The 18,556-nt window shown below is 46.4% G+C and overlaps 1 protein-coding gene across 1 annotated transcript in view; it reads right to left on the bottom strand.

Annotated features, from left to right (window-relative positions):
• BICDL1 (BICD family like cargo adaptor 1) overlaps positions 1 to 17,633 on the bottom strand; it is a 46,375-nt gene extending 28,742 nt beyond the window's left edge. Inside the window, exons 1-2 of the mRNA XM_086623603.1 lie at positions 17,298 to 17,633; positions 12,347 to 12,562 (exon numbers count right to left, since the gene is read on the bottom strand). Coding sequence (XP_086479729.1) covers positions 12,347 to 12,562; positions 17,298 to 17,633 — 552 coding nt within the window. The remainder of the gene's footprint in view (positions 1 to 12,346; positions 12,563 to 17,297) is intronic.
• Between the last annotated feature and the right edge of the window lie 923 nt (positions 17,634 to 18,556).

The following is an 18,556-nucleotide window of genomic DNA, read 5'->3' as shown; positions in this document are numbered from 1 at the left end:
GAGGAGCAGGGCATGAGGGTGCAGCCCATAGCTGCTTGCTCAGAGGCAGAAAGTCTCAGTGCAACTGGTGTCAGACAGAGTATGCACGTGGATTTCAAGTGTTGACCTGAATCCAGGCTACTTTTCAGAAACTAATAGGTTAAAGTGTAGCATAAATTTGTTAAGCTCTTGCAGGGATTTGGAATTTCCTAGCGTGATCCCTGCTGGTACCAAGGGACAAAGGAGATAAAGATATTAGAGCCCAAGTTTTCAGCACAGGCCTTCTCTTAAGTATTGATTCAAAATACAGATTTACTTGTCAAGCCGTGAAACGCAAAGTATATCCACATGTCTCAAACTTACTTGTATGGAGGACAAGACAAATACTACCGCTTAAAAAGCTCCATATTAGTTTTCATCCTTACTCAGGTTTACTGAAAGGTTCCTGGATTTAATACTGTTTATAGCAATATTTTAACATTACTAGGAAAGACGAGTGTGTGGCCAGGTTTCTTTCCCAGAGTAGGAATTTACACGAGGGTTGTAAGGCTCATTGGGGCTAATCCCTGCTAGCACTATACATCATCTGACAGTTGCCAAGGAGACAAGGATAATCTCAGTGAGACAAGATATGTGAGAAGGGTATTTATGGACAGTTGCCTAACAATGCTGGTGGAATGCACCAAAAAGTGATTATTTGAGTGCCTTTGAAGTACTGCCTCATCTGTGGTGAATATGGGAGACTGGTACACAAGCAGAACGTTTCCCTGTGATATTAAAGCAGCAGCAACTTGGCCTTGATGTTTGCAACTTATCCTGCAGTGGCCTTATCCACTGGTGTGCAAAGGGGCAGAAAAAGCTTTTGTGGTGTTCCGAGATGGCTGCTCATCTGTCCACACTCTGTGGCATCAGCAGACTGTGTAAGTATAAAGAAGACATTTCGGTCTCTGGTGCTGACACAGGCTTAATGAAAACTGTCTACTTCATGTGTTTGAAATACTAGCAGGTCCCTCATGCCAATGTCTTGTGTGCCAAGTGATGTGAGGAGAGGAAAGGGTGAAGGGGGGTATATGTATGTATATATACATGCATAGACGTAGATGTGTGCTTTCCAGCATAACCAGATGATTCCTCCTTCCCTATTTCCAGGGTGAGCCCAATTACACCATGGCCAGGTGGCTCTGGGAGCTTATGTCACACTCCTTGAGCTGTGGGAAGGGTTAACATCACAGGCTACTTGGTATGTGAGTCTGAACAGGCATTTTGGTCAGATTAGGCTGTTTTCCCTGACCTGGGGTGGCTTATAGCTCCGCTTAGGGAGATTAAAAGAAGCAGGAGAGCTAATATCTTAATTTGAACAAGTTCGTGCTTGGAAAGGCTTCTGCATCATCTGCTTCGCCCAGCAAAATATTTTCTTGGCACTGTGTTCCCTGGCTATGAGAAGGGGCCAAGATTGATGGAAGAGGCCCGTATCTGGGACCAGGAGCACTAAAGCTGTGTGGTCTGGCACTGTCCCACACTGGGCAAATCTTCCCTTCCTGTGTTGAGGTGAGGCAGTGACCTGTAATGAGGGGACTGTCTCCTTCCCGCTCCTCCAACTCGACCTTCTTAGTCTGTGGTACTGTCTTTTGATGGAGGATTATGAAGGACGAGACGACAGAAGGAATTTCCCGAGTTTTCAAAGCCTGATGCAAACGATGCCTTTGAAAGGAAGGAGCTGCTGAGAGTCACCTTGCAGCTGACGGGCTGTCTCGTGGTGCCAGAGTCGATCTCAGTAAGCAGCTCTGAGCTGCTGGGTTGGCTAATGCCTGGAATGGAGGAGGCCTCTTTAAATGAAGTAAATCAACTTGTTAATCCTCTCTAGGTGGGTTTTGAGGAGTTGTTTTAGATTGCACAAATTGGTGGCTACAATCTCAGTGGAGGTTTCTGCAGTGGCACCTGCCACCCCTTCAGGGGGTTCAAAGTAAAACAATGCTCAGCCTGTCTACTCCAGCCTGTCAAGAAAATTGCTTGTGAGCAATGTTTCTACCTACCTCCAGTCTTGCTCTTAAATGGCACCATTCTCTACTTGCTTGTTTTGGGGTCTGTGTCCAGCATGGTTCCATGTGAAGGCAGGGTGCTGCCTGGCAGATCTTGAGGTTCCTGTGCTTACTTAGCTTTAAAAGCACCAGGAACATGCAATTGCATCTGACAGGGGAAAAAAAATAATGCTGTTCCCAAGTGCGTATTATCGTTTTCTGCCTCTCCCTCTGGGCTGAGCTCGTTCCTCCATCCATGAAAACAGCCAGATGAGCCTGAGCAGGTTGAATAGTGGCTTTTTAGGCTGTCTTGCCTCGACTGAGATGAATACGGAGTGGCTTAGCGGATCTGGAGGTAGTGGTTTCCTGCTGTGGAAGTTGATAAAGCAGCCCAAGACTGTGAGATCCTCTCCTTGTCTTCAGCATAAGGGCCTGTGCCCATGGCACTGGTCCTCCAGGCACAGAAGGGCCTCAGGAAGAGGCAGTAGTATTAAAGAAATCATCAATTTCATAAGCATTTGCCTTGAGCTCTTAAAGCTCTGAATATTTATTAGTTGGTCTTTACTAAGATGTCTAGTCCCTTGTACGCTAAGGTGCAGAGGGAAATAAAGAGTAAGCAGCACAACATTTAGGAAGAACTTGAGCACAAAGTGAAATACAGCATGCAGTAAAGCCTAGGGAAATAAATCTCTCTGGATTAGAGGTAAAAACGACAGAAATAATTTGAGTTAGAAAATCTCTGGGCAACTTCATAGCCGATCAATAGATGTTATGTGGACAAATACCACACTGCTAAATGCTACAAACAATCTCTTTTGAACAAACATGGTCAATTCAGGCTTTCTCATTTGGTTTCATCTAAACATAAATCTGCTGGAAAGTCTGACTCCTCCAGTATCTGAGTCTGCTCAAGAGCTCATGTTCAAGCAAAGATTGGAACTTACTTTACAGTCTGCCTAAGTGGAGAGGAGACTTTTCCTTTACTAGGGTCTTGTTTGTTAGCTTACACTGACAATTATTGCCTACTCTCTCAGTGCCTCAGTTTTCTGGCGTTGCAATAAAATCGATGCAAAACACTTGCTGACCAAGTAAAGAAACAAAGGAGAACTCTTCAAGTACTTCTCTGAAAGGTCCCCTTCTGTTAAAACTTGTGGGTGTTTTCTCGGTCACGAAACACTTCACCAGCAAAAACTAATGGGACTACGGATCTCTTCTGTAAGCATAGACCCTTCCCTCTAGCAAGTTTTAAGGTTTGTACCTGCCTCGTGGCTCTGGTGCAAGCAACAAATTTGCTGGTCAATGCTTGAGTTGCAGAAGACTCTAGTTTTCCTTGATCTGAGCTTGTAGGCAACTAAATACAATGGTGCTTTGTTCAACAAGTAAACATGAACAACTTATGCTAAATAGTTGCCAAATAGAATAGCTCTCTAAGAGCAACCCTGTTACTATAAAACTCTGCCAAATCTAGAAGTGGATTCAGGAACAGAATTCCAAGGATGTAAACAACATGGGAATTGCAAGGCTAACTTTTCCCCTCTTGGTGTACTGGAAGTGGAGGCCAACCTAAGCCCAAAGGAACTGAGGGATAACATCATCTCACATCAGTGGAAGGAAAAAAAAACTGCAGAGACAAATACCAGCCTGAGGCTGGTCATAACTTAAGCTTCAACTGATTTTTGAAATGTATCCAGGAGGGGAGAAAGAACTGAGGGACAAAGGGGAAGAGGGAAGCAATGAAGACAAAACACAATAGATAATTGGTTTTTCTTTAGGTCAGAAGAAGTGTGCAGTAGAACTAGTACATGGTATTTAAAGGACAAATTCAAGTGAGCCGGATGCCTTAGGTACCCATGTATACCCAGATCTTGCAACTGTTCTGTGATAGCTCGAAATTTATTACACATCTGCATTACTGTGCTAATCTTAGTAGAATCAAAACCCAACTGAAACTATCCAAGTAATTCATTCTTTTAAAAACGTAGTTTACATGCTTCAACATTAGAACCTTCTAGGGAAGAATAGTTAGGAGATGATGAGAACAGTAAATGTAAGTGTTCCCAACACTTCTGATCTTGGCAGTCCTCCCCCTCAGACACTGACGGGGATCCTGTCCATGAAGGAAATCTGGTGTGAATCTCTGCAGCTACAGAACTAAGCCCCTATAGAAGGATACCTAATGAAATTGTTAGGCCATCCCATATCTCCTCCAAAAGAAATGCTCTCTTGGTCTCCTTAAGAGCAACCTTTTACCCCAGTCACACTGTCATGCAGGTCATTTGATTTAGGTCCTAATCTGTCAGTTGTTTCCTGTTGTACTCTCACCTCTAGACAGCTTCCTCCTATATCCGTGCTCGGAATAAACGAGGTTTTGCAAAGTGCCGTTCTAAACAAAATGTTGATTAAGCTCTCGGCTGTTTCGCAAGGCGCCTCTATGATTTCATGGGTAATCAGAGCACCTAATACAGCTGGCAAAAAAACCCTCAGTATAGAAGAGACCTCCCTCTTGAGCTATTGTCTACTAAATTGCGTTTAGAAAAAGCAATCCTGCTTTAAAAAAAAAAAGGAATTTAAAGATTTTCATTATAAGGTGTGCAAACTTTATAACCCAGAATGGCTCTTTAAAGATTAAATGCTTTTAATTGGGTTTTTCTTATGTAGATATTTGCAAAGCCTTCAATCATGTTTAGCTCTGGTTCTAGCTAGTAACGCAGTGGCTGGATACAAACACCTTCTGTGTCCTACTTTCTAGAATCTCCTGGAGGAAGTGTTTACAGCAAGTGTGAATAAGCAGAAATATTTTGAAAAAATCTCTTCTGCCCATGTGTTCCTACCTTTGAGCTACTGCATAAAAAAACAACTCCTATAAACATAAAGACTTGGACCCAAACAGCTGCTTGAAATTTTTAGTGCAGTGTAAGAGGGGAGGAAGGGACTCATTCAGATTTTTATCTCCTCATCCCAGAACAAGTTCACCTTCGCTTTCATGCGGGGATTCCTGCTTTTAGATGTTCATGGCTTAGTGGTGCTGCTAATGTCTCAAGGCAGAAGCCTTGCAGAAACTCCTGAAATCTGTTATGGAACAACTTGCTAGAGGTGAAAGCAGGGCTGTGAGCTGGGCTCAGATGAAGTGCAGGGAAGAGCAGTGTATGGCTGACCACCAGATGCTCACACCTCGGTATATTTGTCCTACATAGTGCTCTGGACACTCGTTCCTTGCTGATGTGCTGCCCAGGATGTGGGGGGCAGGAGGTCTGGGCTCTGGGGATGTCTCATGGGGCCAGCCTCTGCGGCTCCATCCAGGCACTACAAGCCTCTGAAGATGAGATGAGCCACACACAGCATGGAGGTTAAGTGGCTCTGGCAGACAATAATTTCCGTTGTGCTGTGCTGTGCTCCCTGAGTTGGACTCGGGGAGATGTTTTGTGCCAGGCCCTGGCAGAGACACCCTTGTGCTGGCTGACTGACCTGCTCAAAAGGGGCTCTTTTTACCAAGGAAATAAAATGTTTGCCTTCCCTCAGCAGGCTCAAAAGCTCTTTCTGGGCGGTGTGGACAACAGGCTGCCTTGGGCTGGGAGATCTCCAGGGTGATTTTTGAGGAAAAATTGCTGTGAACAAGGCAGGAAATGGGGGGGAATGAAGTGGTGGATAACGGGGACACATCCTGGCAGTGAGCCGAGCTCACGGGGCTGGCAGACGGGCTTCTGCCACTCGCCTGCCTGCCTTGGACGTCACAAGTGCGTCTCCCTGCGTGTCCGCTGACTGTCATGGCATTACAAGCAGAGAAATCACACTCGGTTGCCACAGCAACATCATCAGCTGGGACTGTGGTGTGTTGTCACCTAGCAACAAGCAAGGGGTCCCTGGGGATGGCGGGGTACCTGCTCCACTGCCCCAGGGAAGGATAGGGGTCCCACCTAGCCCCTGGCTCTGAGGGATGCTATCCTTTTTCCCATGGGCAGGGATTTGTGTAGTTCCACTGCCTCAATAGTAACTTTTTTTTTTTCATCTTAATAATAATTTTTTAACCCTTTCCCTAGGGAGGGCTTTGCACTGTGATTCAGTAGCAGTATGTGCCCTTGTTTTATTCTGTGTACAGCTTTCTGCCCATTCCCTCAGCGCTCATGAGTATTTAAACCAAAGGATATAGGGGTAAAAATCTTGCATGAAATGGGTAGGTGTAAAATCTTTGAGTAAACTCTGTAGGGTTTGTGTAAACTCACCCCCCGCCATCTTCACTGAAATAACTTCTTTGGTGTTTGCTGTGTTTAAGTCTTGGTGTCTGGATGGTCCTGTTCCAGTTGGCTCCTGAGCCTTGGGTGCCCTAAAATGGGGTTAACGGGTGCTGCAGGCTTGGCCAGGCTCTCAGCAGAGGGTTGAGCCTTTCTTCCTGCTCGTCTCCCATTCCCCAGATGGATGGTGGGTGACTGCCACTCAGCAGTGACCTCAAGATGTTTCTTCATTACCTTCTAGGGCACTGAATCATTTCATTGAAGGACTTTGCAGGCGAGAACACACAGCTGCAGTCACGTCCTATATTTACAGCTTTAGCGTAGAAAGCCTTGGCACTCCAGGCCTGATGTGGCATGACGCTGAATTATTAACAAGTGCTCTCTGTCAGGGGAGAAGTAGCTGGTGAGAAGGAGCCTTTCCTGCATGTGCACTGATCAGTATTCACTGGGCAATTTGAGATCTGGTTACGTGGTGCTGGGATCTGCTGATGCTCCAGAGGGGTAGAGAGCTGGAGGGTGCTTGGTGGGGTTAACAAGAGGTTTGCTGGCTTCAGTGTTTGGCTCTGTCTTGTGCTGGTATCTTCTTTCATCTCACCCCACCACGTGTAACATAAGTGTGCCTTATGCCAAGCACAAAGCAATGCTGGAAGGGCTGTCTGCCTAAACCAAGGAGTGGGTAGCCCTCCCTAAGCTGCCATGAAAGCAGGTACTTCAGCCCCTTCAACAGGAAGGGATGCTGCCTTTTCTCATGCAGTCCCCTCCCTCCACTGAATTTAGACTACTCAGAGGCGATGTGGATCAAGATTTGCTATGCAGGACTCCGTACGCTATTAAGTAGCTCGGTATGGAGCTCCTTGCAATAAGCTGCTCATTTCTGAGTAGCTCCAGTAAACACTTGGAGCCACAGCAAAAACCAGAGGCTTTTTATGAAAGAGAATTCAGTTTAGTGACTGATCTGCACTTTCAAATGTGTGGCAAAGCAACTCTTCTTGAGTCTAGGTCCACTCAGGATTCTCTTCTGTTTAAAAATAAAACCCTTGAAGCAGTGCTCAAGTTCACCCTGACTTGCATCTGTGCTAAGCGCAGTTTCCCAGTATACCCTGCTGGGCTGTTGGAGACAACTTAATAAACAAGAAATGTAAGGAGGCTTGTATTAAGCATCAGTACAGATAAAATAAGGAATTAAAGACCAGCTAGCTCATCGTGTAATGGCTACAGGTCTCTGGCACAGCAAAAGCAGGCAATCTTGCCCAGCATACTTGTTCTAGTAACTTTTTTCAATGATTAGTCTGGTTTTCTTAGAACCAACTTTGTTCCTATTCTGATAGACCCAACAACGAACCATTCAGAAAAAGCTCTTTGATAACTGACAACAGAGCCACTTGTGTTAAGTATGTCGTTGACCACAAAAGGATGTATTTAAAGCAAAAGTGATTTGGAAATGAGAATAAAATATGGTCAGCTCACTCTTGGATAAAAACATGCTTCTCTCAAATCAAAGCCAGGCAGTGCCTGCCAGTCTTCTGAAGCTATGCTGCATGTTACAGTGTGAAGTTAGAGACAAAAGTCTTTCAACTGAGATATTACTGAAAGGAAGGTTTGTGGCTAGGAAATAAAACCTCCTTTCGAGACCTGTGGGCTGATCATTTTCTTGCTGTACCAGAGGGACTGAGTGAAACACCTCACTCTTTGTTAGCAGTATGTTGGCACTAGATGCTGAGTGAATATAAGACCTCGGTGATTGAGGGCCCTTCCGAGGGATGCCGTGGCAGCCGAGCGCTCCTCTCTAAGCACAAAGAGCTATTTCAGCGGTGCAAGATGATATGCTTCTTCCTGCCACTGAAAACAGATTTTCACTGCAAGAACTACCTGAGCTTGACATTGTGAAATTACTTCCTTATGCTCTATGTACCATAAAAGAAGCCCAACTAAACTGGGAAGGATACATCCTCGCCCAAGCTACATGCAGCAAACCGCTACAGGAGCCTGGAGCTTGGTAGCAGGAAATGTGTGGGAAAGCCATCTGGCGAAGCCACTTAGAAACAGTGTGAAAGTCTTTTTTCATTCACTTCCTGACAAAGTAGTAATATGTTGTCTCATTATAGGAAGAGGGCTGCTTGTTGTTGTTGTTTGCATTAGTAGCTCCTAGAAGCCCAAAGGTGGGGACAGGAGTCTTGCCATGTTAGGTGCTGTGGTCATGTGTAAGAGGAGACCTTTCCCCATACCCACTCCCCTCAAATTTTATAACATAAAAGGACAGAAAGCATAGGATGTTTTTTTTTTTTCCAAATGAGGAACTGAAACAGATGGGAGAGACTGAAGGAGCTGGAAACAGAACGCGTAATAATTCCCAAGCCTCGACTTTCTCAGCAAAGCTGTACTTTGACTCCTGTACTTTGAGCATCTATGGTGAGTGGTATGTACCTCGGCATACTGCTCACAATGTGCTCTGCAGTTCTCCTCGGTAAAACTGGCATTTAGCTTGGTGTGGGCACGTTGCGAAGAGTTACTATGTGCTTTGCGGTGCTCAGGCAGGAGGGGGAAATCAAATCAACATGCAGAAGGGATTTTAATCATCACTTAGCAAATTAAAAAAATAAAGTTACTGTGGAGATCTTAAACTTGATCTTTGGCATCTGAGTCACGTCTTTCACTATGACCTCCAGCCCACCTAATTTCCACATGGTTTAATACTGTTATAACCCTGGGCAGTATCTCTTCTGCTAAAAGCAGAGAACCAGACCAAAGGCTGTATTTCAAAAGGAGGCAAAGTTCCTTATAGCCTACTTACTATTATTAGATATGTAAAGTTCTCCTATATTATCATCTTATCTGAAGACTTCAGGTCATTTTACGGACCTTATTTTAGCCTCTTGGCGACTCTGAGGCAAGACAGTTATCCCCAATTTTAGAGACTGGAACAGACTTAAAATCCCTATCCTTGAGTTTTCCTTATCAGTCTTTGCCAAAATTGAGGATGGATTTTTTCAGTCTCATGCTTTAATTGCAAGACAGAGCTTTCCAGGTCCCTTTGCTATCCTTGTGTGGGTGTGCAGAACTGTGTGCTTGGTTGGTTGGTTGGCATTTGTGCCAGGTCTAGGCTCGAAAAAAGTATGTGCTTGTGTTGGCCTTTCATCTCTGGGGAAGGCAGGGTTAAAAAAAAAATGTCCTAAAGCTTAATTAGTTGGTGAAAGAATATCACAGCAGCAGGAAGGAGGAAGGGTAAGATGAAGGAGATGGTAGATGCTTCCCTGCTTTGAGATAAAAGTGGCTGAAGTCCAGGGACTCTAGAAGAAGTTAGCAGGACCATGTGGGCTGGTAGCTCATGAGGCTGAGACTGTCATTTGATAGATAGAGCCTAGTGCCAAGGGAATACCTTCCCCAGGAGAGAGATGCTCAAGTATTATGAAATTGGGCCATGAGGTGTTAATTGCTAAAAACTGTAGAAATTCAAATTTAAAGAGCTAGCACCTACTAGTGTAGAATGACTCGTACCAGAGAGCAACCTGTCTTTGTTCTGTGTGTGAAGCCCCTAGTAGGGTACACGGTGTCAAGATGGGGCAGAATTGACGTTCATAATAAGGTTTTCATTGCCTTATCCCAGACATCTCATAACCTTCTCCTCCCAAACAACCTGCTGTGACACGAAATGCAGAACCAGGAACATAAGGAGGATACCAGCAACACCTCAAAGTTCACAGAAGCCGTAACGGCACTTTTGTAGGGTTTTTCCTCTGCCAGTGCTCAATTCGTGGTCCTTAGCAAGATGCCAGCCTATGGCAATACAGCTGTAGGCAAGCACATCCACACGGCTGTATTTGTCCTTTTTATTTACTGAAAGCCTGAGTAGTAACAGGAGCCAGAACTAGGTGGGAGCAGGGTTTAAGCACTAACACTGCCTCAAGGATTACATGCATAACCTCTTCAGAATGAGACACCAGACAAATAAGACTGTGATTGCACTATGGAGCAGCAACTGTGGAATACTAAGCACTCAGTAATCAAGTGCTAATATAATGCTGAGGTTTTAAAAAGCTTCAACTAAAGCCCTGGGTGAACGACAACAGACTGTTCCCAACTCTGTTTCAATTTGCTGAGATTCTCACGACTCTAGGAAAACTGTTTCCACCCTTGCTATATCCATTGCTATATTTGAGTTACTAGCAAGTTTTGGCCAGGTGACAAACTCAATGAGCACTGAATCATGCCTCAGCAAGTGTAAGCTGTCTCTATCAGTCTGCCTCCTCTGTGTTGGAGAACAACAGTCCTCTTCTCCGAGTTGGGAGCAGGGCTGGGCTGCAGCAGGGAGGGTAGCACCAAGACTCAACTTTTTCCCAGGATGTGGTAGTTCTGAAGTGGGTGGATGAAGACTATTTCTGACAGTAATAGGGAGTTAAGGGAACAAAACCCATGCTTGGGCATTGCATGTTGGTAGATCTAACTTTGTGGTTCCTTTGCACGAGGCTTAGCTGAGCAGCTCTCTGAGCATCTGGGCTGTGAGAGGCTCCTGTAGCACAAGTGTCATGTGAGGATAATCCCATGAGGTTTAAAGTCCCAAACAAGCTGCATGGTTTTCCTCTCCTATCTTCTAGACCGATCTTTTAGTCTGTGTTTATGGTGGGACCATAACAAATCTTACATTCCATGTGTATGCATGGAAATCATGCATACAAAGAACATTACTAGGGTCGCCAAATCTGATGGGAGCCAAGTTCTTAGCCCTTGATAAGACACAACACAAGAGCTCTGCAAGGGCTTGGGTGGGATATCTCATCCATGTTGCATGTGAAATATGCTCTGTCCAGAGATGTGAAAGACCTTCACTAGTTCATCTGCTATGCTTAGGAAATATTGCTTTAAAAACACAGATAAATTTAGTGGAGTTCCTGAGTTAAGGAAGTTGAGGTTTTTTTTTGTTTGTTTGTTTTAAAGCCAGTTAAATCCACAGACTAAGTGGCTTTTTCACTACTTGACAAGAAAATCCACAGCAGAATGAGGAATGATTTCCTCAAGTGCCAGTACAGAGTGTTACAGCCAAGACGGGCTCTTCTCACCTCCAGAGGCACAGGAGAACTGCATACCTAGAGCGAGTGAAGGGACCTGTACGCTTGGCCCATTTCAGAGTCTTTTGGTCCCAGTGTGACTGAGGTGTCAGCTCTCCCCTAGGCAATCTCTCTGTCGGTCCCAGAGGCTCACCGCTGACAGAATCTAGTCTGAAACGTGCTCTTACAACTTTAGATGGGCCTCCTCAGCACGAGTCTGCGGTGTGTATGTGTTCTATGCTGTTTTGGGGATAAGCAACTGGTGAGAAGAAAATGCTTTCATCTGCTGGAGTAACTGTGTTCTCAAGCATTAAAATTACAGTTTGTACTAACTGTCCAGTGGGTAGAAAAAAAGCCAAGGTTCTTAATTCTAGAAGACAGGTTAACTTCTGGAGGAGGAGGCAGAAACTGTGTTAAGTCTTTGGCTGTCAGAAAGAAACCCATGCTGGAGGTATTCAGTCAATTAGGCTGATTTGTAGCAGCCTCACTGTAAATCCTCTTTCATTCAGAGGCAAGTTAAGCTCTTTGCTGAAACATGCCATTCCAAGGAATTTCAGTAGGTTCTCACACACCTAACCATGATAAAGTTATCTGCAGAGACACACCATCTTAGAATGACATGGTATGTTCAGTTCTACAACATTAAAGCCAATGTATGTCAAAAAAGAGAGGTCAGGAAAAAGCCTTTCACCTCACTGTCACAAATTAGCCTTTTTCTTGTGTGCTACATTTATCCAGCCTATTTGTAAATTAGAAACAGATTTTCTAAACCCGTTTTAGATACAAAAACAGTTGAGACAGACATCTATGTAGTAAATGACTACTCAACCCAGAAACGTAACTGTTTTGCCAATGAAATGCAGCACTCCTTAAAGGTGTAAAATTCAGTTAAAGGCAGCATATTTTATAGGGACACCTGTGTAATCTAATCAGATGCAGAACCGTGTTTTTTTTTTTTCTTTTTAAAGAGGAAGCTTTCCTGCTCATTTGCCTGAAAGGTGGTTCATGGCAGAGCTGTGAGCCTTTCCCGTGCCCAAGGTGGCAGGGTGCCTGCGCTCACTGTGCTGCGGTGACTCACCCTGCTGAGCTGGTCCAGGAGTCTTTGGTTCTGTTCGGAGAGTTCCTGGATGGCCCGTGTCTTCTCGCGGTCAGCTTCGCGCAGGTGTACCTGCTGCCTCTCCAGCTCGTCCTGCAGCTGCTTCACGTCGCTTTCCAGCTCGGACACCCTTCCTTCCCATTCTCCTTCTTTGTTCTCAAATCGCCTCCTTAGTTCGTGTTTCTCTTGTTCTAGGTGCTGGATAACGGGGAGGGGGGGGAGGGGAAGAGGTTAGGAAGGGAGGTAAAAAGTGAACACTGCCTCCTTATTCTCCTCTATGCTTAGCACTGAAACCTTCTGTGCAGGAAAGAGAATGGTACTAGAGCACGACAATGCCATGGAGGGGGTAATCCCATGTCAGGGCAGGTCACTGGCACTAAACTGGCTTTTCGTTTCCAGCAATCGGCCTGTCCTTGGCCTGTGGACATCAGCACATTGAATTTTTACTGAAACAACTGCCAAAAGAGTAAAGCAGCCTGCATGTCAATAGGCAGAATATATAGGTCAGGCAGGCCAAATGATTTAGCACAGCCTAGCTTAACTCCAAAGCAATATTTCAGTGGGCAGTGGCATAATTCTTTTAAAAATTGCCTTTATAGTCAAAGCTACACAAACTGTAGCCTTACTGCTGCTGAGGAATCTAGATGAGGCATCTTTCTTGTCATATGGGTCTTACGAACAACAGTTGAATCATCTATCCATTTGCTCCTTCTATTCCTGACCCAATTAGTTGTCTGGTAGTTTGATAGTTCACAGTAACTCTATTGTTTGATGCAGTCTGCTCTGGAATGGCAATGGATGCAATGAAGTAGTTGCTACAGACGTTACATACGTGTTCTGGGTGGCAGGTTTTTCAGAAACCACTCTCAGTTCTGGAAACTGCTCTGCTTAGGACTGGCTGGAAAATGAGGGACAGCACAAATGTGGTGGAACTTTTGCATGTTTTACAGGCTCAGTTAAATGAGGGCTTCACTGAAATGGAACTGCAAATCAGGTCGAAACAGATTTATTGTGCCCATTTGAAAGAATCCCAGCTCTGAAACTCTGAGCTTGAATTTCCCCTGGTGAAGGAAGCCATGCGCGTACTTGCAGAACGGTCACAGACTGGGGATATGGGCATGTCCCAAGATTAGCAGGGAAACCTGAAGAGCAGGAGTCCTCTCCTTGTTGGCTGTCTTCTGTCCTCCAGAATAACCTGCTGCTACTCTCTACTGCGTGCACCAGACTTTTAGGAATGTGTCTTAGCAAAGAACAGCAACCCACTAGGCCCAGCACTGGCAGCACTTGCCCATTTTTCCCAGGGTATCATCCCCCAGTGAGCAATCCCCATGGTGCTTATGATAGGAGGGGAAAATAAGCCTGCTAGAAGGAAAAGAAAATTGTACTGCATTTATGTGAAGTGGCTTTTCATTGCTTGTTAGTAACACAGGCTATGAGGTGGCTGTTTCCCCTGGGTGCCTACTGCTGATGACACACAGCCTCCCTTGCAGGCTTTCTGCCACCTTCCTGAGCAGGTCTGAATGTCAAAGCACTCCACTTTTCCAGCAGCCCTCTGGCCTGTGTTACCACTAATATTCCACCTCTTTTGCTCTGCAGAAGGTGCCGTGTTTTCTCTTTCTCAGTCATGTCTCCCAATCATCTCCCAGTCCTTTCCTATGCTCCTTCCAGTGCAGTGTAGCTGTAACCTGCTTGTGTCCTTCCAAATCTTTCTGCAAATTCAGGACTTTCTGGAAAACCCTCAAATGTGAGGGAAGGCTGATTAAAAACACGAGCCGAAAGCAGAAGTATTTCCCTGTGCTTCAGACACGAAAAGAATGAGCACCCCTTGCAAATGCAAGTGCTAAGTATTATTATAAACATTTTTAATGCAATAGGTCGGCATGAGATCCCAGCACCAGGCCCATGACAACCATTGCACAGAAATCTTGTTTGTAGCCCAAGTGTGGCTGGAGGAGTCACAACTTAATTTTTAGTGGCACATTGAAAATGCTGTCTTTTACAGTGCTGTCTCCTTCACTGCTAGGCAACGTTTAGAAAGATCCAGGGCCTTCTCTAAATGGAAGATGAAACTTCAGCCTGCTGAGGAGCAGCACTGCAGCTGAAGTTCCCCAGACATACTCAAATGTGATTTAGAAGCCACCGATATGCCTTGTCAATCATTTAAAAACCACTTTAGTCCTTTACTGCAACAGAAAATCCACACTACATATAGCTCTAATAAACAGCCATCACAACGGCTGGATTTAGAGGGAGGCAAAGAATATAAAGTTTATTCTCTTGTGATGGAGAAACCAGATCAGTGCAGTGAGGCACAGAGAGGCTGTTGCAAAGAGGGAGGATAAACCAGATGGGACATGCTGACCCACTCCTGCCTCTTCCTCTGTCAGCAGCTGTCTCCCCTTGCTTGCCCTCACCCCAGCACCTGCATGGCTGCAGATCTGGATAGGGATTTTCTGCATGGAGTGATAGCAGGGCAAGCTGCTATCCTCAGTAGAGGAGTTTCTTGTTTACCAAGTGTCTCTCCATGTACTAGCTGCTCACTGATTTTTACACATAACTGCTTTCTAGATGATGTTTCCTTCTGAACACAGTTTATCTTCAACTTAACTGAACTGGGCTGGTCCTCATTTAAAGAGATGAGAGCAAGGGGGAGTTTCCCTGCTGATAACAGGGGTTCATACTGTGAAATTCTTGGACATGGCAAGCTTCTCTGCGTCAGGGGAGCAGAGGTATTAGCTGTTTTATCTCTCACAGAGGATAAAACTGACTAGGATCACGTATCAGAATTTATTACAGGACTTCCATTGCATGATTAGAAATGAATTTGAATTCAGGCTGTGAAGTGAAAGAGTTTCTGGGGTAGGTGTACGGCACGAAGGCTACACTTCAGTAATGAACCCACAGAACTAGTGCATTATTTAGTCTTGAGGCAAAGCACGAGAGGAGCAGGCCAGCACATTGGCTGTTGGGAAATGGAGAGGCTTCACTGAGCTCTTGTAACCAATTTTGAACTGTTAACTGGGAGAAAATCTCTCCTCCTAAATGCGAACCATTATTATTCAGGTGCAACTGTCACCAAGGATCTCATCTGAGACTTTGCTTCTGGTCATCATCAGAAAGTTCTCAGCACAGGGAAGGAGGTCACAGATGTGAGTCCTTTCTCTCTGCCCCTCTGAAATGGAAAAGCTTATTGTGAAATTTTGTTGACTTCAGTGGCAACAGGAGGAGGCCAACATTTAATCTGCAGAGGCTAGGATTACCAGGCTCAAGTTGTAGAATATTAATGTTCAAGTTTGATTTTTTTTTTTTTGTGTGTGTGTGTGAAGTAGCACTGTCTTAGATTTGCTAAACCCAGTGGAAAAAATCTGACCCTTAAGCAGCTAACACTAACTGCTATCAGGTGGGTAGCCTGAAAAATAGCAATCTGTTATTCAACTGGAAAGTTAGTGAGAGTAATGGGATGAAGAGATGTAAACAATTGGTTGTGTCTACCATCCCGTCATCCATCTTCTGAATGGGCCTGTAAGAGCAGAGGTAAACATTTGGGGGATGTTATTTAAAGTACTATAAAGTCATAGTTTTTTCCCCTCTCCTTTTCATCTTTGTATTTGGCAAATAGTGACTGGCATTTGAGACTCCCAAACTCCCTAACAGGCAGCTCAGCGAGTACCTAAACTTGTGCATTTTTCCTTTAATGGTAGGAAAGGTTCTACTCTAACTCATCAGGAAAACCACGTCAGCACACCACCACATACATCTATTCTTGCTTAAAGATCAACCTGAAAACATTCCCTCTGGCGAATTTTAATACTCTGGGAAATTCTAATTGATAAATAGTGCCACTAACCAATTTAAGCAAATGTCACCTTCACTACTGTTTCTATCAGAATAGTAAATACAGATTTCACTGCAAAGAGGAAGAGATCAGCTAGAGTAAAGTGCTAAGTTTAATAACAAAGAGGAATTTTATCAGAACAAAAGGCTGTACAGTAATTTCACAAATCATCTTGAACTTGAGATGTAAGTCCATGAGGACGGAACACAGGAATAGGCAGGACTGTACAGAAAGAACTGGTCTAGGGCTGTGACTTGAAATTTGAATGTTAATCCAGCACTGTTCCAACTCTCTCCAGAAAGGTGAGAGGCTTTTTCTCAGCTTTCTAAACAGTATTAATTGCTGGGAGAATTAAAATTTCAAGAGTGTCTCTGAGAAAAGGAGTAGAGGTAACAGTGGCTCTCTTACATAGTTGTGCAAGAGAGTTGTTCGAAAAGAAGCTGTCTGCACAAATCTTTTTCCTTGTAATAGCTCTATTTCATCCCTAAAAATCAATAAATAGCTCAATCCCCTGAGTTCCTGGCAAACAGCGCTCTCCAGATACCTGTAGGTATTTTTCAGAGCGACCAGCTAACAGCGCCGTATCCTTGGGGCTTATCTCCTGCCGTGCCTAATGCCTTCGCTGCAACAGCTTAAGCATGAGGGTTACATATGCTCTGTGGCTCAGTACGTGCTGTATAAATTTAACTTCCGAGGCGTTTCTGTGACGAGATGAGCCCAGCACAGCGCACGTCTCCTCGCCCAGGCGGTACCCGGGTCCTGGGGCAAAGCAGCGCCCACGGGAACCTTCCGAAGCCAAAGCGCTGCAGCCCGGCCCCGGGCCGACACTCCAGCTCGCGGCCGGGGAGGAGGAAGAACAGCAGATGTGCTTCCCCCAGGCCTAAGAGGGTTTTCTCAGACCCTTTCTTTCCCCATCGTGGCCACACGGAGTTCCGAGGGCTGCCCGGCGGGCCCGCGCCTGCCCGCCGCCTCCGGGATTTGTCGGGGAAGGGGCCGCTTTCCGCGGGGAGACACCGCGGGGCTCCCGGGGGCCCTCGCGGAGCGCTGCGGGCCGGGAAGGGAGGGATGGAAGGAGGGAGGAGGGCGGCGGGGCCTCACCTCCAGCTTGTCGGTGAGCTCCTTGTGCATCCTCTCGTACTGCCGGCTCATATCCTGGTTGCGCTCCAGCAGCGCCTTGCCGAGCCGCGCCGCCAGCACCAGGTCCTTCTCCTTCTGCCGGATCAGCGACAGCAGCTCGGGGTCGCGGGCGGCGGCGGCGGGCGGCGGCTCCGGTGGCTCCCCGGCGGCGGCCAGCAGCGCCAGCTCCTCCTCCAGGGCCAGCTCCAGGGCGGCGGCCGCGGCCCCGGCGGCGGCGGGCGGCTCCATGCCGCCGGCGCTGTCCGCCTCCGCCGGTGCTGACCCGGCGGCGGGCAGGCGCAGGCACGGCGCCGACATGGCCCTGCGCGCCGCCGCCGCTCCGCTGCGCCCCCCGCGCCCGGCCCGCGGCTGCGGCTGCTGGGCGGGGAGCGCCGCCGCCCCCGCCCCCCCCCCCCCTCCCACCCCCCGCTCCCGGCGCCGGGCCCCGCCGGCGGCAGCGCTCGTGGGCGCGGGGACGGGGCGGCTCGGTGCGCCGGGTGTTTGTGCGTGCGGGTTTGCGCCGCTCGGCTGCGCGCGGATCCCGCGGTGGCTGCGGGAACCGCCTGCTGCCATCACGTCCTACTGTTTCTGCTGCAGGCCCAGGCCAAAAGTCCCGTCCCCCCCCCCCCAACATTGGGGTGTCCTGAAAAGCCCGAGGAGGGAGCTTGGCACCCCCGAAGGGGCACAGCGCTTTCTTCTGGCTGGCTACCTGCCCCTCCGCATCTCTAGCTGGGCCCTTTTGCTTACAAGAGCAGCTCTCGGGATCTTTCTGCTCAGTAGTTCAGCCCTGGAGAGCTGACTACAGCTTCCAACAACCACTGGGGCTTGCTTTCAATTTCAGATTGTTTAGGATGTTCCTGGATAAAATTTGTCTTAAAAGCAGCCTCGGTGAATGTTGGGAGTTGTAGTCAGTTCCCCTCATAGCACTTTTCTCTCTGGGAAGACTCTATTGGAGGCAGGACCAGTTGGTTTTTCAGCCTCAGTTTTGTTGGCTTTCTCTCCCCTTAGATGTAGGTATCACTTTCCCTCTTGTCACAGGAGGCTGAGGCAGAGTAAGGGAGAGTAAAACTATATTGTCACATTTGCTAAGACCACATTTCCTCAATTTGTGATTATGCTTTAATTTCAAGCAAGACTTTAATAGTGATTGAACAAAAGCATCTTTAAGGAAACCTGTGCTTTTGACTCAGATTCTGCAGAAAGAAATGATGAATTTTACAGCTTTTCTCTTTAGATTCTGC

Source organism: Tauraco erythrolophus, chromosome 19, assembly GCF_009769465.1.
Source record: "Tauraco erythrolophus isolate bTauEry1 chromosome 19, bTauEry1.pri, whole genome shotgun sequence".
NCBI classification, from domain to species: Eukaryota; Metazoa; Chordata; class Aves; order Musophagiformes; family Musophagidae; genus Tauraco; species Tauraco erythrolophus.
The sequence above is the reverse complement of the archived record's forward strand: the minus strand, read 5'-3'. Positions and strand labels throughout refer to the sequence as shown.